Below are 24,144 nucleotides of genomic sequence, written 5' to 3' on the forward strand. Positions count from 1 at the left end.
CATTTACATTATTCTTCACTGAAACAGTATCTTGGAAATATCGTCTTGCCTTCAGGTTGCTCTTTCATGTAGTACCTTTAAAAATCCATTAATATTTCATCTATATTCAACTTCAAAAGTATGTGTTAACAAGAGGTCTAAACAGGCTATTTTTGATGCAGTGCCTGCCTGCTCACTAATAGACATAATCATGAACCACAAAATGAGTCAAATGCTTAAACCTCATTGTTAAAACTCTGCTGTGGAGCCATCATAATAAAATGAACCATTTTGTGTTAACCTTTAGCCTTTGATTCTGAACTAAAGCACCTGTCAGCACAAATGTAGTTGGCTGTATTGTGAACTGATGAAGCAAAAAGCTATTAGCACTGGAAGATTACACAGATTTTGATACAGCCTGACGAGCTACACATAAAGAGTTGCATTCTCATCCAAGATGCAACTAGGAACAATGAATATATACAATCTATTCAATATATCCAATCAATGGCATGTTGCCATCCTAACTTCAGAATTAACTAAGAATTAACTAATTAACTAAGAATTAACAACATAATATTAGGGCTAGCCTGCACCTTCAAGCAAACCCCAAGTAAGGACTAAAAGTAGTTGCATTGTCTCATGAAAGGCTTAAAGAATTAAAGATTGTGGAACAAATTTCTCTGTTCTCTACATCCTCCCTTGGGAATGAAAAGAAACTGTCTCATTAAATTTCACAGGACTATGTGTGCTGGAGTCAGGAAGCAGTTGAATTTGGAAGATGAGGAAGACAATAGGAAGAAGAGGCCAGAATTAGGGATCAGCCCATTTATTCACTGTTGGCAGAGATGGAAAGGGAAAAGTAGTTTCTCTCTGAACCTGCATTAATCCATCATCCAAAACACCTGAATAACAATTCAAAAATACTTTGTTAAAAGTGTTGTTTGCATATTTCTACTTCCACACACTCTCCTTTGCAAAGAAACCATGTAGTTAGGCATAAATATTTAGGCCACAATATTCTTCATAAATCAAAGCATCTTACAATAACCAAGCTGTGTGTGTTTCTGTACGAATATGGACACCATCTATTTTCATATCTAACAACAACAGTTGATATTATATTTGTTTATTTAGCAAATAAACAGGTAAAACAGGTTAGCAAGATTAACTCTATATGTTACAGCAAAAAAGAAAAATTCTCATAATTTCTAAACTGACTTTTAAAATCTGCATTATATTCTACTTTAAAGATGTTCTTTATGTACATTCATCCTGACACAGCACCTTTTCCATGTGTAGCATTTCTAATGTGGCATCAAATGTTTTAATTCAACTTAGCCCACCATAACACCAAAACCCCCTTATTGTATAAAGTTTTCAGTGTTCAACATTTGGGAGTGGCATGTTGGGACCAGATCACCTTGCAAATTTAGGCTAGAAACCTGTCATAAGAAATGTAGGTTGATCTTGGATTCTTTCACCCTTCTTATTTATTGTTAAGGCTAACATTCATATGAAATTGGTTCAGTTTATAAAAAATGTTTTTAAAGGACATGTAACTGCAAAATTCATTCCTACTGAGTTCTAACACCAGGCTTTGTATTTTCTCTTATAAATACATATTGAACTTGTTGGGGCTTGTACTTTCTAGGATATGGCAATGATGCAGTACAACTTGCATCTATTGTCATAGACTTGAATGTAAAGCAATCTGAAAACTTCAGTTTTTGTGAGAATCAATGATTTGAAAATTTAGAAAAAGTGTTCAGAATTATCTTTAGCTTTTAATTTTCTTTAAATAGATCATTTATAGTAAGGGGAAAACTGCTGAACTCAGGCCTAGACATTTGGCTGATCACAATATTCTTAAGCACAGACTTAATATTTAGGCTTATTTTTATGCTGTGTTGACATTAAATGATCAAAATTACAACTACTTGTTCCCCTTTGAAGCCACACCTCACACATATCAGCCATTCATATGTTACAGGCATTTGTGAAGAAGTACTTAAAGGGACTGAATGCTTAAAACTGAATTGGAGCCTTCCTCCGGGCTTACTAGAATCTGGGGGCACTTGATGTTTTCCAGAACAAGGTCTGGAGACTGTGTTTCCTTACTCCAAAGGGGCTGGTCTCAAAAAACTGTAGTCACAAAACTCAGAAAAATTTATTTCAGATTTAAAATATTTAAAGAAATAGCTTTTAGACAGGGGCTGTGGGAACAAAGGTGACAATATAATTATTGTAATTACATTATCATATTTATATTATATAGTTATAATTATAATATTATAATTAATAAATATAAATATAATAAGACATGGACAATATAAATATTTTTTAAAATGTGACAAAAGAATACAGCCTTCAAGGGGTAGTCTTTACTTTAAAGCAGTTCTTTCATTGTACCATCTTACTGCATATGGCTTTATTGGACAGACATTTTTTTCAGGTAGATAAATCAAGTGACTCTTAGTTGCTCAAAAAAAAAATTAAATATGCTAAAGGTTACCTTTTTTTGATGCCTCAAAACTGTCATAGAGATTTATCTTTTGGGTGTCATAAGTTAATGTGGTGTTTGGCAGAAGAGTTCTGTTTCTGTTGATTGTGTTCACAGCAAATCTGAAGGCTAGCTCTTCTGCTCCCATTGGACCAGATTCCACACACTCAAAAATGCCTCCTGGTATGGGAGAAAGAAGAAAAAAAACCAAACCACTAGTAAGCTAAATTGGCATATAAGAACATGTTTAATCATCGCTTTGAGAAAAGATTCATCAGGCTGAAATTTTTAACTTAATAAACCTGATACAGTGCAACTCATGAAATTACCTCATGATTTTGGTGAGGTGTGAGTCAAACCATAAATAACCCAGCGACAAATCAAACTTACCTTAAAGAAAACCTGTTTGCTTTTTTTTCAATACAACATTCATTTTACTATTGTGAATAAAAAGAGTGTGGCATTATAAACTAACCACACTATTAAAAGCAAAATAGGAGAGGGATGAAGAATATGTAATTATTCTCTTACACAGTTAAACCTAAAACGATTACATTTACCCCTTTAAGACCAACCATCACCTATGTGTGTGTGGCAAAGGGGAGGGAGATTTCTGGATTCTTGTTTTCTACTGTTCTAGACTTGTGATACAGCTATAATCAACTCAAGAGCTCACTGGAAATGCAACATTATAAAGGAGCTGAGATGTGCCAAACTGCCTCCAAAAACGAACATGTATACATATTCTAGCATGACTGTGCCTGAACTGATAAATACATTGACCAAACGATTCAAATTTTGCTTTTTTGCACTAAGCCACAGGTACATGCTAACCTCAACCTCAGCAAATACAGGAATCTAAGCAACTACACTCTGCATAAGCTCTATCATGCAACAAAAGCATCCCCAAACAAAACATACTGCCAGAGCAGGACACGCCTCAAATGGTAGGCAATTTCTAGAACACTTTTGAGCCAGCCTCAGTCTCAAATAAATATATTTCTGAAACAGTGCTGTGTTTCAGCTGTTCTTTTCTCATTAATGAGATATCACTGCCCATGAAATGTAAATTTATACATACTTTGGAGTAACACCATTTATTCTTGGGACTGGAAAGGCCAAAGATACGGTGTCAATAAAAATTATATGAAGATATGTCCTTACTATGGTGACATGGAGTGCATCAGAAAAACAGTCGGCATCCATATGGTCTCTTGGTCCTCATGCTAACAGCATCCATCAATACTAATGGACAGCCAATGGCCATCATCTGAGGATCGCTAATTACAAGCCAGATATCATATCTGTGCAAGCAATGCTTTTCATTTGCTTTCTTCTAGCTTGTGCTTATTCATTTCCAAAGTAACATTGCTACCTGGGTTTGTATTGTCTAAATAAATTTACTCAGCACTCTGCTACCTTCTCAGCAAGAAGCTCTCCAAATCTGAATGTGCTGGAGCTGAGTCAGACTGAACTTCACGAACTACAGTCTATAAACAGTTTTGTTGAGCAGTCAAGTAGATAAACCATTTCTAAAGCAAAAAGAATGTTATTTAGTTATCAACTCTCCCTTTCTGTTACTATTAAATATGAAAAGGCTTTTCAGTTTTGCAGACCTCCTGCCTCTCCCAACCTGTTCCTCACTACAGGATGGAGGTGGTAACTTTTTTCCTGCAGATGAGCCCCTAAATTCCTGGTGAGAACCCTAGGGGCAGATGCTCAAATAACTTTAATTTAAAAGCACAGGCACTAACTGAGATGAGATGTGACGTTAGTAATTTAAAACTGAGAATGAGGCACTGATGGGAGAGGCAGATGCTTATGAAAAATGTAGATATCTAGGGAAATTATTCAAATTGATTAGGTATTGAATGTTTATCTAATCAGTAACCAATATTAACAATCGTTCAGAAGCTAAAGCAAAAAGGTAGGATAAGATTCAGGTAAATATAAGCCCAGTACACCTTTAAAACTGAAAAAAAATTACATTTATTTGCACAATAATGCAATATTAACATGAAAAGCAACCTACTGCTTTTGAAATTAATGAGGTGCTTCGTTTGGGAAAACACAGTCTGATAGACAAGATTTTGTGCTGCTTAAGGCTTACAGCATCTAAACATTATCAAGCTGTGACATATAGGAGGATCGTATTTTGATTTGGGGAAATATTAAAAAATTGCTGCAGAAAGCTAAGAATTAGTGAATAAATGGCAAGTACAGATACTGAGAGACAAGGAAAATCAAAAGTTTTCATGCACATTATGAAAATTAAGATAGATTTTATAGGTTTTCCTAAGGCATCTGGAAAGCAGTTATTCAAATGTATTTGAATAAACCAGTATCACACAAACAGTTATTAAAAAAAATATTATATCCTAAGTTACAATGGATTCATAAAGATAAATAGCATTACAATGTCTCTTTCTTCTCCTTGAAATTTTTACACTGCAAGACTTCTTTAATTTCAGTGTGTCCGAAGCTCAGTACAATCTTCCTTCTTTATTCCTGTATTTTTCATTCTGCTCATTTCTAAATTCTTGAGATCAAGAATTCCACGTCAAAGATATAGCCCCTACTCTCAGTATAAGATAAAATAATAATAAAAATTTATTTTGACCTCTCATATCTGTGTAATTCCTTATAGTAGCAACAGTTTATCACATAATAAGACAATTTTATGAAGATGACAAAGTATCTATCTCCTGTGAGTGGCAACAACATGTAATTTCCGACATGCACCATTCAGTATTTTTCCCTCACTCACACAGTCTCTGTTCCTGAGATAAATGCATCCCCTGCAAAGCTGGCAGCATACAGCCTGTCTATCTCAGAGTTAATTACCATTCTTAAGGAAAAGGGAGGTAAAATAACCTGTTTCTGTTGTCCTGTGATTAGGATATTTTGCTAGGAGGAAGGAAAACATATCTTCTGATACCTGCTCTTGAAGTTTTTCACATTTTACTAGGCAGACACTGAATTAAAAAGAAGAACCCTAGAGGAATATAGATTAGACCATATATTTGCAGTTTCCTAGTTGTTTGCTAACCTGTAGGATGTCAGCTTCAACTAGGCTCCTTTCATTTCAGTTTTACGCTACCTCTGTATCTGTCTGCTCAAGTAGCAGGGGAGGAACATCCCATAATTAAATATTTTGGATGTTGACAGGTGTAGGTTCATCTTAAACTTCACACTAAGAAGAGATTCAAATCAAGAGGTTCTCAAAATGCACCATCTTCTACTAATATGCAAAATGGCTGAAAATGCTGGGCTTCTCCTCAGTGAACAACAGCTGCTCGCTTTAGCCAACCCAATCCTGCACACAGGCCACCACCATTTTTTAACTGAACATCTGAGCAGTTCAGCTTGAAGTCCCACACTAAGCAGAGCAGGAGCTTAGGCAGATACATGCCTGCATTCTGAATATCAGAATATAGTCACAAAACAGCTCTGCATTCTCCAGATGAAAGCCCTTTTAAATGTTTGTGGAAGTCGGTGTTTCAGATACTTTCAGGATGCTCAGCAAAGGTACATAAATGAGTTCAGACATTGACAGGAATGGGAAGTTTTAAAGGGTGCTTCCTCCGTTGCTGCATAAGATGCAAGTAGAAATTTATTTAATAACTTTAAACTCCCTTTGCCTTACCATCTTGTTCCTGTGTTAGTTATTGAATATGTAAATAATAGCAAAAAAATACTTTGAGTGTTTTTAAAGTAAATGTGTAAATCCACTGGAAAGGAAATTAATAAAAAGGATTGGCTTTCCATTTCAGGTATACTCAATTATAAAGGTGTAGTGGTTTCCAGAAGCTGTTATGGCATACTGAGTCACATTCCCTCCTAAGCAGGCTGTTCTTTACTGCTGTCGTACCTTATATTCAGGATAGCCTTATTAATAATCAAATTGAGGAATGCACTGCATGCTTTCAGATAAGCAGACAGAAGAGTCATAAATCTTGCCATTGATATGTGGACAAGCAGCCAAGCCAATGCCTATCTCTGTCTAACAGCTTGAAAAATGCAGGTGTTGGGGTTTGTCTTATTCTCAACACAGCTGATAGACCTGTAATAGGCACAAACATCAGTTCTCATATACAACCAGCAGCACATCCTAGAGGAAAAGGCTGAATTTTCACTGCTACCTCAAAACAGAGACAGAAAACTTAAAAAGAGTAGCAAAGTGTGTATTTAATGCTTAGCTTGCTTTAATGATCTCATATACGACTTCTTCATTTACAATGTGAATGATTATGGCAGTTCATCTCTGCCCTATAACAGTAACACTAGGGAATATGGCATCACGTTGCTACAGCTCAATCTGTAGCTCGTGAAGTTTTATTGACTGTGTACAGTAGGTGACAGCTGTGTAGCTGAAAACTTCTTCAAGTTTTACTATCATGATAACCATTTAGCAAAAGCTGACTAGATTTTAGTAGTGATCAACACTTGAAGAATCAGTGATGAGGAATGTTTAAGACAGGCCAGTCCAAGCTAGATATGCAAGAGCAATTGTAAAACAATCTTTAAATACTGTATCTTTTGGAGTGGTATCCATTATCTCCCATTAATCTTGATATACTAGAACTGTTTTTACTGAACCTGAAATTCACTAGGATTTTTCATCATAGTCATCACTATTAAAAACACATCTATATGACTATGTTACTTTAGCATAACCAACAGAAAATCAGTATAAAACTGATGAAGTAACAGTTTCTTCAGGAAAGAAACCACTGGGAAAAAAATGATAATAATATTTTATCAAAAAGGACAATATGTAGGGGGTAAAATAGTATGAGTAATGTAGGTGTTGTTTTCCAAGGAAAATCTGCTAGTTTTTTTTAAAAATATACAAGTCCAAAATAATTTGTTGTGAAATTGTTTAAATGAAAAAGTCTGCATTTTCCAACAAAAATGTTTGAAGAATTGCTATTTTTAGTTCACAAGCCATCTTGACTTTCTCTAATTTTCAGATTATTTTCTCAAACAGGAAATCCAGAGGAAAAAAATAAATCAGTTTGCTACACATCTTGGCAAAAATTACCAAAAAAATGTTGGTTCTGCTATGAACTACCTAATTTCACAAATGATAGGATACCCATTCAGATGATTCAGCTTTCCATTTCTGTTCCACAAAAGTGTCATAGGTATTTTTCTTCCCATAACTCTTCCACTTTGGGGATCACTATCTTTTTTTGCATTATCGTCTCCACGTAATGCCTGATTAAACCCAGCAGAAAGTAGAAAACTGGCTTAACTACACAAAATCACTGATGAATACAAGTACCAGAACCAAGTTATTTGTAAAGCTTTCCTCCTCTTACATATGGAAAACTTCTGAAGCAGATGTATGCCAGCCTGTGCTACTGTTACCTACTTGAAATAATCCACATTCAAGCAAACCTCAAGTGTCCAAGTAGAACCACAAACAAGCAAAATAGCAAACCTGGTTGATACTACAGCAAAGGATTTTTCCTTTTTTTGTAATACAGCCCCAAGCTTCTTTCAGTAAAAATATATGCTATTTAATTACAGTAGCTACAAGCAATTTTACAATCTGTGCCCTCTGAAAAATTAAACCTTTAAATATATAACAGAAGGCCACATTACCTCAGATCATAATCTGACAAATCAGTTGAAATGAAGATTACAGACTGCTTTAAAATACTGAACCTGAAATAATTCTTTTTCAATATCATTGCAGGTATATCACCTATATACCCAAAATCAAGGCTTACATGGTTTTGAAATGTAAAATCACAAGAGAAAAATGTAAACACAAATAATCTAATCTAGTATCATTGACATTAATAATTATGGAAACAGAAAAATTAATCATAATTTAAATTTTAACTGTGATTTCCTTATATGAAGATATAGGATAAAGTTCCATTTTTTCTAATAGCAAAACAGTAAGATCTTGCACATACACACACTAGTTATTAATAGCTATAATTTGTTAACGTTATAGCCATATTATTGTATCATACACCAATCTGCTGTGAAGAAGAAGGTCTTTGTTAATACATTATAAAACGTAAAATCAGTGACATTGTGGCATAAGCACCATTTTTTTAATGGTACTGTAACTTTAAAATCATGATACTGTAAACCTCTGTCTTAAGCAACATTAAAAAGGTGACCGTAACCCTGTTAAAAATTTGCTTTTATAAAAAAATTCTTACCCAGTAACATTTCTTCCAATCACTTTACTTTAAAAACAGACAGATATGTTTAAATTATACTAATAAATTCATATGAAGTTATGTAAGTGTGAAATTATTTCTTCCTCCTCACCTCAGATCAATAATTTTGACTATGGTGCCCAGATCTAATCCTGATGTGACAAATATAAATCTCTTATTCTGATTGATTATTTTCCATTCAGAAAACATGAACTCTCAGACATCTTTAATTAACCTGGAAATACAGGAGAAGGAGTAATGGCTATCTGTGATAAACAACTTTTCTCAAAAGCTTTTCAAGAGAGAACCAAGAAAGTCTATCAGGTATTATACCATTAAAATATAAGCATATATCTGCTGTTTTCTAATTTTGAAATTGGCCATTTGGTAACTGGAGCCAATGATTACGTAAGGTGGCACTACGTGTAGAGCAATAAAAAGTCAGAAAGGTATTGAGAGTTCAGTGGATCCTAATTTACTGTCAACATTCCTAGAGATGAAAGCAATGGCTTTTTGGAAGTGTGAAGGAACTACAGTTCTCCAAATACAGGCATAGCCAGAAGGCAATGTAGAGGCTTATCCAAAAAAAACAGTATCACTGATATGGTATGGATGATACTGGGAGGAGGAGGCATGGTATGTGCTGTGCCCCAGTGACTGATCAGGATTGGTGGCTGAAGGCATTTTAGCCCTAACCAAGCATGCTATAAGCTGTGCTGATAATCCTGTTTCAGATCCTGTTATGGGTTGGAAAGCTACAGAGGTGGTTCACAGACCACCATAAAGGTTGCCAGCTTACAAGTGGCTTTCTGTAAGTACAGAACAAAATTACATCTTAGCCACTTCCGTCTGGAACAAGATTTAAGAAAATTTCCCCACAATTATTGGAAAATCAGTGACATGTTTTGAAATGAGGCATGATTTAAGTTAAAAGCAGTTGTGGAATCATTTTTACAAAGGCATGATCAAAGAATCCTGCAAATCTTGCACTATAAAATGCATAGAAATATTACCTTCAACATCTAAGTTATCTATTGATTAACGGTTTAGTGTAGTTGCATGAAACTGGCAACTTTAAGACATGCTTCTAAAAGGATTTGAATTATCCAGATTTAAGACAAAATTATATGTTTTGTGACTGCAATACCTAAGAAGCTAAATATCCAGTCAATATTAGGTTTATCCTGTTAATTTAATGTTACATTATGTATCAAAAAAGAAAGAGTTTGTTTTGTTTTTCTTAAATATGAGGAAATAATAGGGGGTAATATGAGGAAATAAATGTGGATCTGATTTGAAAAGCTTCTTTATCTTATAAAACTAGTGAAAAAGATTTTTAAAGGTGAGTACATACAGTTGATAAGTATCTTCAAAACTGTGTTTTAAACATAATTTGATGCATTCTAACATCTTTAAGCCAGATGTGAAAAATGCCACATGTAAGAACCTTGCCTTTCATCAGCACAGTTCCAAAGATGCTTTGAAAAGTTATAAATCAAATACTACAAAAAAATTATCACTAGACTAGAATGTGCATCATATTTATAAAACACTGATTCTGATAACATCTCTATGTAACTCCTTTCAGTCAGAATATGACTAAAGATGACAGGCAAAATAGCAAAATAAGAACACCTAAATACATTCATCTGCAGCGTTAGAACGTACTTCCCACTTTAAGGATATACATTAGCTTCCTCTGACATGCTAAGCAAATTATTACAGAATACACTTGATAATTTCAATACAATTATCACACTCATGTAACATTTAGTCTCTCATGACTAGCAGTAACAAAAGGAAACAAAACACAAAATGAAATGTGACTATAAGAATGGCCTTGAGATTTTGCTAAAACGTGCTTCTCATTACTTTGGCTAACAAAATGTTTTAAACTGTTTTAACACACCTTTGTTTTCCTTTTTTTTTTTTTTCTTTTCTAGAGGCAGCCAACACCCAGATAAAAAGCTTTTTGGTCTCCACTTGTTTAAAGAAGATAGTATGCAAAATTACATGCTTAAGTTTTACATAAATACTTTTACAAGGACCAGTGCAGAAGTCTTACATCTGTTTATAGGCTACTTACTGGGCAGTTAAAATCTTCAAACTTTCCTGCTTATAGGTTTGATGATACATTGCTGCTTATAGGTTTGAAGATATACAAATCATAACCCATTTAATTTTATTTTAGAAAAAGTCATAAAATATATTAGAACACTGACAAAAACAGTTCCTTAACCTTCTCATACAGACCGTAGATAAATGCTAACATTGTTGCACTAGGTCAGAATTTTTTCTTTCCATCACACTGAATGTTATTCATCCATCTTCTCAAACATTGGTTTGTGTCTGAACTCATTTGAGAAGCTAAACTGTACACGGACAATGAAGGAAAATTTATCCAGGTTTTCGTTTGCTTTTAAAATAAAAGAAGTGGCTTACTCATGAGAAATAAGTAGACATTAAAAAACTAAATTTGTTTTGAACCCATCTCCTACAATATTGTGTAATTTAATACTAATATGTCCACATGCAAAAGCTGGAGAAAAGGAATTTTTTTCTTTTCTTTTGGTTCAATTTTGTTTTAATAAGGTAAACCAAGAGTCAGGAAACAATGTAGGACACAGAGTCAGATCTTATCATTGTAATTTTTCAGCAGGGCTTAGAAAAGTTGCACACCTCATTTCTCTAAAGACATTCACAGAGCCTGTGGTTCAGCAGTTACCAGGAATCACTTAACAATTCTGTAGAAAGCTGAAGTTCCCCAGGAACTGTAGGCACCCAAGCATGTAGAGAAATAACTGCAACATAAGAAGCTTGTACTAGTCTCCATCAACATATAAAGATGAAACAGAAAAGTTCCTAAGCTTCACAGAAGTCAGAAGGCTCTTAATTAGTAGAAGCACAAAGCACAGCTTATGTGGAAAAACACCTTCAAAGAAATATACCACCTGTGATGTTATGGTTATTAAATATTTTTGAACAAACAACATGTTAAAGAGCTTACCTATAAAGCAGAAAACAGATTCCATTATATTTTAAACTCTAAACCCATGTCCTTCACTGTTCAGAACAATGCCCTAACCAGAAGGCAATATACTGACATATAATTTTCAACTTAGATTAAAAGATAGGCTATCATATAGTCAGGAATTTTCAGTCAGCAAGAGTCAGAAAACAAAAGCAATCCTGAAGTTACCATATACTTCCATACACCTCTGCTAGGTATGAAATTGGAGTCAGCCCATGCTTGTTATCTAATCAATTTCTTGTAGAAAATGCTTAAATAGATGAGAAAGTCAGGGTTAGGACTCAGGCTTTCTTCCTACAGTCCCAGCTTGCAGCTTCTGACTTGCTTTCTTATTTGATCCTACACTTCCTCCCACAATACTAGTAAGCCTTTCTGGACTGGTGTTATATGGTTAAGGTCACTTTCTGCTTGCTCTTTTTGCTCAAGTAATTCTTAAAGCATCTTCAGCATCGAATATCAGCATGTGCTAGCCAGAAGTACCTTCAGAGTGAACTCCCCGTTACCCAGATGATCCGACTCACCCTGCTATGACCCAGCACAGCAGCTAATTTAAAAGCAACAAAGTAAGCACTGCAGGATCTAGCAAATGAGAATCACATATGCATTATGATTTTTTTTTCTTAAGAAAGAAATCCAGATTCTCACATTTAAGGCCCATATAAGTCTTCAAAATAACTAGCTTACATTTCTCCTCTCCAAAAATATCAAGAAACAAAAAAGTTATTGCAAATACCCACAAAAGCTTAAATTACAACATGTCATAGATCAACTTTTCTCTTCAAATAAACAGTAGAGTACCCATTCTTATGGCCTGGACATTAAAAAAAAAAGGTCAATAAAAGTTTATTTGCAATCACAGAAGACTGAAACTTGGATCCTGCACATGGATATACAACAAAATTCCTGACCTGAGCTCTGCTGAATGTCATGACCTTTGTTAATGTAGTTGAAATTTGAGCATCTGGATCCCTGAGCAGAATCTTTTCCAAAAGTAAAATGTATGAAATATTATCACCAGCTTCAGAATTATTTTTTTATTTTTAATGGTGAATATTTAAATATTCAGCAGCTTGTAGATATTTAAGTGATTTGAGCAGGTTCACAAACCGCATTTTCACATTTTTATTCCTTATTTCAAGATTTTCACAGATGCAATCCTTAGAAACCTGAAACAATTCTTACAAAATGTATTATCTAAGTTAAGAGAGAGGAAAAGAAAAAGGATATAACTAGGCTTAAATGTACGTATACACATGCACATATGTAACAGAAGAGATGCAAAGTACCAAGTATCATTCCATTAATAGTATGAACTGTATGAACTTTTCCCTGTCCACAGAATAATCCCTTTCATAAATGGTTTTCATTTTGTAATAGTTCTTAATAGTCATTCTTTTGCTAATGAGATAGTGTTTAAAATTCCATTGTGGAGGATGGTGCTACAACTGCTTATTTAAAAGGACCCATATTGTTATTATTTAGTGAAATAATTTTTCCTTCCACAGACATTTCAGACAAAAAGGAAGATTGTGGTATTTTTGCTGTGCATAGGCAAAGTAACATCTACAGAATCAATGAAAATTTGTTTCTTAATGGAAAAAAAGTAGAACTCTGTAAGTGTTCCTACATGATCCCTAAATAAGCAGAGGGAAGAACTGGTGAATCCACTTGTTTAGCAAAGACTAGAGGCAGTGTGGTTTTGTTTTCTAAGGACTTTATATACGAAATACAAAATAAAGGTTTCTTGTCCTGCATATGGCACTATGAAGTGACAAAAATGAAGTTTTCCAGTTATTTTTATATTTCAGAAAAATATTTTGATTTCAGTTTGCTACATCATGTTCTACATTATTTCATAGTAATGCATTACTACTTCTAACACTACCATGTTACAGTGCATTAACTAGAACAGTTTATTGTTTGCATTTCTTCCTTAAAGCTATTAAAAGATAGATTGTCTTCAGTACTGCTTGGAGCATTTAATCATCTTTTCAAAGTTTCCTGACTGTATTACAATTAAACAGTTTGAAATCATGGCTATAGAAATGCTGTGAAATAGCTGGAAAATTTACAATAGTCATAAAAGAATTAAAAAACAATCTTTGAAATCAGACTGATGGAAAAGTTTTAAATGTGACAAATACTTTCTGTTGTTACATTTAATGATGTTTTCTTCAGTATTCAAATGTTCAGTTTCCAAAAATGTTTGAACTAGTTGCTTAGAAATTAAGTCATTATCTTTTCATCTTTTGCCAAAAGTATTGCTACTCTGGTTAAAATATGGTATGTGCTGCTACAGGATTATGGTTTAAATACTCCAAAGTAATTTTCAGAAGACTGAGATGGATTACTGAATATTATTTGGAAAAATCTTCACTGCTCCTGTCCTTAACAGAACAGCTGCATGAATTGCATAGAAATGGTTTCTGTATTCTCTCAATTATTCCCTTGTTGAATCTTCAGCCTTGGGAGAGAAAAAAAAAAAAGTGCTGTACCATGAGTACAGAAACAAGCAAAGAGCATGAGCAAACAAGTAAGTATTAGGTGCTGATAATGAAAGTTCCAAGGAGCAAGATAGATTTGTAGCGAGATTGTTAAATGTTAATGTGAATAAGAGGAAGCTAGATAAAACAAAACAAAACAAAAAAGCTTCTTATCTTTGAAAGCAGAGATACTAGGTGTGTCTGCTGCTAGACTGTACAAATTTATTTTTAAAGTTTTAAAAATACATTGCTTCAGATTCCTTCAGCTCAGCTATTTCATGTTACACCAACAGTGAAACATACTACATCTTATAAAGTGACATAAGATAAATTATGCATCTGAATATGCCTTATACAAACAAGGCATTAGCAGAAGAAATTAAGACATTGCTCTCCAAAGAAATTAATGAAATGTACTACAACTCCATAAATAATAAGAAATGTAATTATAAATGTAAACCTTCTTGAAAGCTTTTGCATGCTATTTATCTTCTAAATATTACACAAAAGATACACAAATTTTGTCACAGATTCATGTTCTTAAAGTCATCAATTAATATAAATATCAATAACAAGCATGTTAATGCATATGGAAGTTGAGTGCTTCAGAAACTGATAATTTGTGGCAGATTCACACAGAGAACAGGTTCTAGTGGGATCTTAAAGTAAACAAGCAAAAATGTTTAATGAGGCACAAGAGGGTCTGTTTCAGTATGACACATTTCAGAGATACTGATTCACTTCTCAAGTGATAAACCAGTGGTGTTTAATTCACAGCCTCAGAAATATTATTGGAGGGGCTGGGGAAAGTGTCGTGCAGAAGCAGAAGGTAAAAACATTTCATCTGAAGCACAGAGATACTGGGTACTTTACACTCCTCTCTCATTTGCAGTACATTTGGCTGTCATTTGTTTTTCTTAATAATTACCCAATTAATCTTTTCCATGAAAGGGAATTTTATATTCCTAATGACTGAGATGTGGTCTAGATGTGCAAATGAAGCTTCCACAGTATATCCTTTCACTCTGTTTCTATCTATGTTCCAGAATTCAGCACTACTATCTAGAGTTTGGGTTTAGATTGATCATCGATTATATTCAAATATTTTGTTTTGTTAAGTCTCTAAATGCTAAGAAGCTATTAGGTAATATAATAATTATGCTCTAAGAAGTTGTTCACTAATTTGATAATTAAATTTTAATTACTGAATTAGAAGCCTTTTGGGAAAAATAGAAAAGTTGTTTTGGCAGGAAAGCAGGAGTTATGTATCTCACCTTATCTGAACCCAATATATGGATTAAATATTAACCCTTATCTGAGATAAAGTAACTCTTTGTTTTTATTATCTCTTCTATATATTTTTAAAGTATGTGGCCAAACTTCCAGGCAGATACATCTTTAATCAGAAAACTGTCTCATCTAGTGTGATCACAGTATTAATTTACTTTTTTATTCACAAGGTTATACTTCTAAAAGATTCTAAAATGCTTTAAACTGTTTTTTCCCCAGTAAAGACTTGTATTTGTTACAACAGACTAGACAGTAAAAATACTCCATGTTTTTCTTCTAATTTATATGGTTTAAGAAGAAATTATTTTTCTCATCCAGGCTTATTTTTTTTTTTAAACACCTCCACAGAGGAGACTATTTTTTCCAGAAGGAAAAAAATGTTCTATGAATCACAGGTATCATATAAAATGTTTTCTCAAGGAATGTATCTTGCAACTGAATCTGTCAGTGTCTAGCAAAAACAGTATCTTCACTGAAGACCACTCTGTTTTAGGCATATGAACAGGTTACCTAACCACCTTTTTCACAAAACTTGCATCTGCAACCTCTGTTTTCAGGTATTCAAGCAAGGAAACATACTTAGCACAGAGGTAGGATATTGTTGGACTCATTCCAACTGTTCCATTAAGAAAACAATCTAAAAATCAGCAACAAAACAGGTGGAGGGAGGGTTTGAAACAGCAATCTGGAAGATAAATTCTACAATAGTGTATAATGTGGAAGTTCTGCTTTCCTGCCGATAACTTACACCTTGCCCATAGGGTTAATCCCCTCCAGGGTGTGGTGATGGGGGACATGGAGGGATTAATTGAAGCTGGAGATTATGACATCTATACTTAGAGGCCAATAGGTGTGCTAGAAGTGCAGGTTCCCATCTGGAGAACAGTTCAGTTTACCTGAGCACAACCATCTATGACTCAATGCATAAGTCCACATATGGGCTACCTGACAATGCTGAAGCTACCCCTCCTGGCCTCTGGTACAGAAAAGGATTGTGTCCTTCTCACACCTTGTGTCTTACCTACACAGATTGCTCTAAAACACAAATAGATCTCAAATTTTATCAGTCCTTTTGCAGCTTATCAGTACGGCTTGCACACTTCATCTGCTAACTTCCATTAACTAAAAAGGGAGTACTTGGCACACATACGTATCTGAACCTTGAACCAAATCTGACTCATTTCAAAAATTACATAATAGATCTGGAAAAGGTAAAGAGAAAGGCAACAAAATAATTAATTTCACATAAGGAGTGAATGAGAAAGGATAATTCAGCCTGGAAAAGAGACAGCTTGGAGTAAGATAGAGTTCTGCATAATCATGTGTGTCATGCAAATGGTGGGTACCATTTTCTTATTCACTCTTTCTTCACATACAAGAACTAGGGGGCCTTACTTGATGCTAATTATATTCAGTGCTAGTTTTCACTTTTTGCAGAGGTATGACTTAGGGAAGCCAAACAAGAGGGGGATTTCATTGTAGCAGACAGTGGATATAGTTTACTATATCCTAAAGTGGCTTGAAATCCAGTGACATTACAAGACAAAATAGGTCTTCTTTCTGGAGCTGGGCAATTTTGCTTCTTTCTGATGATGTGGTTATATTTGCAATAAACAATGTTATGTAATACAGGTTTATCTAATAGGTGTTTTTTATGCTGAGAACATCTTTGAAACTGTTATCTGAATTCTCTCCATTTAATATTTATTGTGGAGAGATATATTCACAAGAAGCAGGAGTTTATCTAAAAAAATTAATATTTCTCAAGCCCAGCCAACAGATAGAAGTCCCGATAAATTTGCTTTTAGTGACACACAATAGATTGAAACACATTATTAAAATTTATCAAGCAGAAAGTTCAGAGACAATTAATTATATTTAATATTTTGGTGGTGTCAAGACATAGCTGGATTTTTACCAGTTTCTAGGCCCCTAACACATTTCTTCTACACCAAAGACCTTCATTATTTTTCCATTTAGGCCTTTTTTATTAATATGAGTATTTCTGTGTTGAAGCACTCTTTTCAAAATACAGGAAAAACTGAAATAATTTTTATAACTGAACAAAGCAACAGTTTGTTTGAGGTTATACTAATAGATTTCATTTTAGGAACAGAAGTGATCAAAGCCTCATTATTAAACCAATTTTACAGTGTACATTTTGGGTAGTATTTAAGACCAGAACCCATCAGTGTTTTGCTTATTTGTCTCATGTAACAGTTGGTCATCTGACTTTCATTCAGAAATTACACTGATCTCAGAAAACAAGACTTTGGTACCTTCACACTTCTGTGTGGCAAGGAGTAGCTTTTTAGTGCGGATACTAAATACAACCATTTTTATATTTTAAAATGTTCATTTAGCTTTTGTAGTCTTTGAAGAGTCACACCTTCCAGCAGTAAAACCTCAGTGACAATTCTGAGCCAAAGGGTTAGTTATGTTATGCTGGTTTCAATGATTTGTTGTTGTTGCTTTTGGTTGGTTTGTTTGTATCTTGGGCTCATCCGCCCAGAAATTTAAGGTTATTTGCAGTCATAGTTAATAATTTAACACTGACTTGTAAAGAGGAATGTTGGGGAGAATTCAGTTGCCTAAAACTACTGGAATTCTAGAGGCATCTACTGTCTTTTTAGACTGCCTGAGACTTTCTTAGGATGCAGCCTGTAGAGGCTGGCAGATGTGGCAAAGGACTCATTGGAGTTGCAAGCACTTTTGTAACTGTGGCGGGGGGCAATATGTCTCATAGCACATACATTGTGGCAGCTGAATCCCATTCACTGGGTTGGATTCAATTTCACCTACTCTGAGTTTTCTATAAGGTAGAGGTCCCTTCTGAATTGGTTATTGTAAACAGCCTTTGTAGCATTCCTTAAGATGAGATTAATTGTATCCTGAAAGTACTATATTAAAAAGAGGTCATATTTCTTCACAATTTGTTGTTGAACACACAAATCAAGCATTCTTAAATAATCCCGCATAATCCTCAATGATTTCCTGCAGATGAACCTCATTAACTGTTCTTCACTAGAGAAAAGTCAAAATCTTATTTCAGCAGCCTTTCTGAAGATGATGCACAAAATAGATGCATACAAAGTGGTATTAGCCAGTTTCAGGCACGCTGACCTGCATCCAATTCAAAAAAAGTAAATTTTGCCTGGGTTTGCTACCTTTCACACATTTCAGACAGCTAAGACATTGATACTTAACAATGGCTGCTCAAATAACTAACCAAAACTGAATTACATAGAAGTGGTCACCTTGTGATCCAGCTAAACAGAATTTACTCCCTGGAGTAGAAATTCATTTTTCTTAAGCCAGTGTATACCCATTGATAAAAATAAAATTAGAGTTATTTATATTTAAAAAAAATAAAAAATCTGTTTTTATGGAAGTATGTTGAAAAGATCTGTAAAGATAGACTTTGCCCACTAAAAATTATACAGATGACACAGAACACACTAACATGTACAAAATTCATCCTACTAGAAGACTGTTGAAGTTAGTGTGATAGTTCCCACTATAGTAAAAAAGAAAGGCACATGCAGAGACTCGTTCAGAATAGGTAGAATGAAAGGCTTTTGGCATGTGTCCTTTATCTTCTTGCTCATTATAGAGTTTAGATGAGGTGAATTAAAGCTTGCCCTTTGAGTCTCTTTCCTGCTGGTTCCCCTCTGTGTGTATGTATCTGCATGTGAGTACAGGAGGCACATGCACATGATCTGGTAATAATATAAAGGTCTTTATAAAGCAGGAGCTTTCTGACACAGTACACTTGTACACCGATAATTAATTCCATATTTATACTGCAGTGTGTTTATTACTTATTCTTTACCAGTGGCCCTTTGTTACCTCATTGCTATTTAACACAGATATAAATATTTATTCTGATATTACAGAATACTGTTTTAGTTGTTATCGTGGTTTAATTATTTACTGTTAACTGCATTTTGAAACAGACAGCTGTCATAAAACTTATTTTGTCTTTTATGAGGGTCCTTCCTTATAGCTGTTTTCCCCCAATAATCCAAAATGAAAGAATCCATGCAGCGCGTGTCCCATGAATATTACGTTGTAAAATGTGCTGACAAATCATAGCTTTCCATACCCAGTAAGTAGCGGGATTTTTTTAGAACTGACACAGGTAGAAGCATATCACTCTACAGCAAAAAAAGAGCAGGATTAAGTTGTCATACATATAAAGATATCATGTAAATTACATTTAGATAACATTGTCTTAAATTATTAGCATATCATTGTTAGTGACCACTTTTCAGAAAAACAGGTTTTCTGGCCTTTCATAATGATTTATATAAACCACTAAAGTCAGTGTCTTTATAATTAAATTCAAATCTGTAATGAGTCAGATCTGTGGAAAGGGCTGTTGGGAATGAACAGTGACAACTTAGTTGAAATGCTGCTCATGCCATGGAAACAATGAAGTGTGACATTTTGTCTTTTACATCTGGCAACAGGTTTACTGGGAAAGAAAGTCAGTCATTTATTCTGTTTTTCAGAAAGGTGGCAATACAGATAGGAGAATTAAACATTTAATTCTAAAATAAAAGGGAGTGTAAAATCTCTTTGCCTTTTTCACAGGTCTGTTAAGCAGTTTTCTAAATTTATTTGGTGCCTTGAATATTCATTTATTTACAGCTTTTCCTGCATTGAAGTCTATACATAACCCCCTCTGAAAAGCTTCTGTGATGTTTAAGATACTTCTTCAAAAATATTTTTCCATCAGTTGAAGCCATACCTCCAAAATGCATCTTTCATTTTGCCTGTGTTGAGGTATTTTACCCATGAATAAAAGAAACCAGAAGCATGTCTGAAAACAAGGCAACTGTTTCAAAATCTTCAGTGACTTCAGATTTTCTTGTCATATAAATTAACCTAGGTAAATAATTGTGAATTAGCTAAAAAAAAAATTAAATGTGATTAATACTAACATTAAATTAGATATACCTTTTGCACATGCTAGTTTGTTAATAAAATAATATCCTTAGACAAAAAAAATATTCATCCTCTTTCCAGTAAGATTTTAATTTCTAATTCAGGTTTTCCCAAGCCCTATTAAAGTATTTTTTTAATTTGGTGCTATTTAATACAACATGATGTAAAGCTATGAAAGTTCAGATTTCTTGTTAATAAGGGGTAATCTTAAGGATTAGCTGTAATCTTTCATTCTGATTTTTTACACCTTTGAATAAAAGGTTATTTTCAAAACTTGCAGGACCTTAAATTCAAATTCTGTCTTCCCTCAGCTCCATATAGTATTTCATTAGACATGGGGCCATATATGTACATCTCTACTCTACTCAGGTCTGCCTGCAGGTTTGTTCTTTCAAACCAGCACACTAATTAAGTTAGCTAATCATTTGCTAATGAAGCAATAATTTAAGACTACATGTGGAATGCAATATTGCTTATGCTAGAGAGCAGATATGCAGGCAGTGTCTTGCAAAAATAATGCAGAAATATATAACAAAACCACTGATCCAAAACAAGCAAGGAATATGGAGATATCAGCTGGTCACCCAAGCCTAAAATAAGACCCCCTGCTCCAATCCTCATTTCTGCAAAATGGTTCTGGATCCTTCAGAAACAACATAACTGGATATTTTTCAATTTCTGTATATTCAGAAACAAAAGATTTAAATAAATGCATTCTAAATATATTTGAACTCAGTTCTCTATCCTGAATGGTTCAGCTCCAAGATCTTATGCTCTGAGCTAGAAATTTCTTGTTGATTGTGCCTTGTATGGCTTTAACAAATGACAGGCAACTGTGACCAGAAAGGACTCTAATCAGCAGGAGAGTTTCACATGGGCTCTCTCTTATGCATGCTACTGTAAGTAATCACTGCTGCCGGAATTAGAGAATCCTTCAGATAAAAGAACTTGCAGTCTCATTCAGCTATTTGATTACATATACAAAAAATACAAGGAGTGATTTAGACTTCAGGTGATGTTTTATTGTGTACTTATTTTATTTTTACAAAATACAGATTTGACATCAGTAAGATTTGCTAATTGAGCAAATAATGGTAATTTTTTATTTCAAAAAATGTTGGTTTGTTTGGGGTTTTAAGTTACATTTCAGACTTACATTTCCACTTTTACTCAAGTTCTTTTATACTTATGTTTTAGTTATTTTAAACTGCCCTTTAACAAAAAGTGAAGAATAAAATTTCCATAATGAAATTTCAGAATATTATCTCACCAATCACCTCCTTATTTTCTGTGTGCCTTAGCACAGTTTCCAGGACAATCTGCTCCACGATCTTGCTGGGCACCAAGGCGAGACTGACGGCGTTGTAGTTTCCTGGGTATTCCTTTGTAAAAATAGCGGTTACATTTCCCCTTTTCCAGCCTGTGGGAACTTCACAGGACTGCCATGACTTCTCAGATATCATGGATAGTGGCTTAGCCACTTCATCTGTCAGTTCCCTGAGGACCCATGGATGCATCTCACCACTTCCCATGGACTTGTGCACCTTCCATTTTCTAAAATGGTCTCAAAGCTGGTGGTTCTTCATTCTTCCAGTCCCTGCCTTTGGCTTCTGCAACTTGGGCAGTGTGGCTGGACCACTTGTTGGTTAAGAACAAGCTGAAAAAGTCACTGGATATCTCAGCCTTCTCCATGTCCCAGGTAATCAGGTCTCCTGTTTCCTTCTAGAGAGGGCCCATGTTTTCTGTAGTCTTCCTTTTATCACATTACAAATACTTCTCTTGGTTAGATGTTTCTAGCATCTAGAACTGCTATATTCAATTGATTCACAGATGAGAATATGCAGTAAATTCCCTGTAGCTTTGTGTTATTTATTAAATAATCTCTGCTGCTTAAACTATTGTATTTTACATTGTTATTGTTATTATTATTGAGAAATACATTGTCCTAGTAAACACAGTGAATTGAAAAACTGAAACGTTTGATACTCTGAATACTGACAAAAGAAAGAAATTGAAGGTTAGATTTACCTAGCAAAAAGTATATCTATGTATCATTAGTGATGATCTTTTCTCCCTCATTTCCAGCTTAGTTGTTCTATGGCATTCCATTTGCTTTCTTTTAGCAGCTTATTAACTTCTCTATTCCCCATACATTGACATTCCTTGCTTCAGAACATTGCTAATATTCATCAATAACCTTGTCAGTGTATCTGAAAAATTGTTTTAAGAAAGTCCATTTGATCCTAAAGCCTGGAAGATATTTGCTCGATCTTTTTGGAAGTGAACGATTTCCTTGGATAGCACTGACTATTTTACAGTTCTGAAACCCCAAATGACAGAAAATTTTAGTAATTTTAGAAGGAAGACAGACCCAGAACCATTCAAAATTTATATCAATTTTTTTTTACTTCACTACTATAATTGTGTTTGCAGGAGAGTATAATAGCCTGCATAGTCACAGGCCAAATCAATTTCTGTTCAGACAGACCTACAATTTTAATCAAAAGAAAGATAAGGTGTGAAAACGAGACTTTCTGGAAACCATTGTTGTGACAATATGATCTCAGCATTCATTTTACCTTCATTCAGTATCTGATACACATCACAGTTGCCTCAACCCTTCTCCTACAACTCCTACCTTGCCCTCTGCAGTCAGATCCTCTGATACTACAGGAACACCGTATTCCATTCCAGAAACATTATTTGCTCACAGCATAAAGCTATAGATACAGCTTGTTTGCAGTTGTTCCAGGCACAAGCATAAAGCAGAATGAATTAATGGCCACCATGTGTGTACTACTAAAAATGTGCATTTAACAAAGCATTTCACAAACACACATTTGAAAATTAATTGTTTGTCTGGGACATGAACCCTCTTGCCAGCAGAGGGGCCATTAACAAAGGGCAGTAAAAGACAAGCATAATACCTGTCCTGAGAATCACTGTTAGGTTCAACTCTATTAATTACTTGAGAGTGAGGGTAAAAGCACATTAATTACATTAACACAGCACCTGAACTGGAAGGTTCTGCAAATACTACTGAAAGTAGGAATAACATGCAATTAACAAAACAGATTCCATTAAGCAAAAAGTGTGTGTCAGCTGGAGTGAAAGTAAGGCAAAGCATTATAATCAAAGATACTTCATTTAAATCATTAAAAAAACAACAAAAAAAAATATGCTAAATGCTAGGTGTGATGTTTCACCAATCTGCAATGCAATATGTTGGATTTGAAGCATCACATTAAAGACCACAGGGGTTATGGCTGTAAAAAGGATCTACCTGAAGCATTGTCAAAACTAAATGCTTAAGAGGAAAGCAGACTGTAGGGAGGAGAAAATTCAGCCCAGAAAGCCTTGGTGAAGAGCATCATAATAGCAAAGAGCTAGGAAAGTCAAGATCTGCAAAATTCATGATTCTGCAAACGTAGTGTGTTATTTTCAAAAACTCTCAGAGCACAATCTTTTCACTGAAGTACATGGGATTTGCCTCTCAGCTATGGATGAGGAAACTACTATTTCAGTTTGTTTGTTTGTTTAAAAAACCTCTCTCATAACAGCCAATAAAATGGTGTAGAAAGGCCAAATACCTGAGCTCAGACTCAGAAACAGAAGGGATTTCCTTCACACACATACATATAACTTAATTCCTTTATGGCTCATTCAGCTATTGCACTTCCAAATTATAGCCCTCTATAGCTCATGTTAATGAAAATAAGATTC

General features: G+C 34.4%; 1 protein-coding gene across 4 annotated transcripts in view; it reads right to left on the bottom strand.

Moving 5' to 3' along the window:
- The window catches only part of GRIK2 (glutamate ionotropic receptor kainate type subunit 2), a 454,658-nt gene that overhangs the window by 292,676 nt on the left and 137,838 nt on the right, over window positions 1-24,144 (bottom strand). For all 4 annotated transcript variants that reach the window (XM_080390031.1, XM_080390033.1, XM_080390030.1 and 1 more), the window contains one exon: window positions 2,495-2,662. In XM_080390031.1, coding sequence (XP_080246157.1) covers window positions 2,495-2,662 — 168 coding nt within the window. The remainder of the gene's footprint in view (window positions 1-2,494; window positions 2,663-24,144) is intronic.

This window comes from Falco punctatus (genome assembly GCF_963210335.1).
Source record: "Falco punctatus genome assembly, chromosome: 5".
NCBI lineage: Eukaryota > Metazoa > Chordata > Aves > Falconiformes > Falconidae > Falco > Falco punctatus.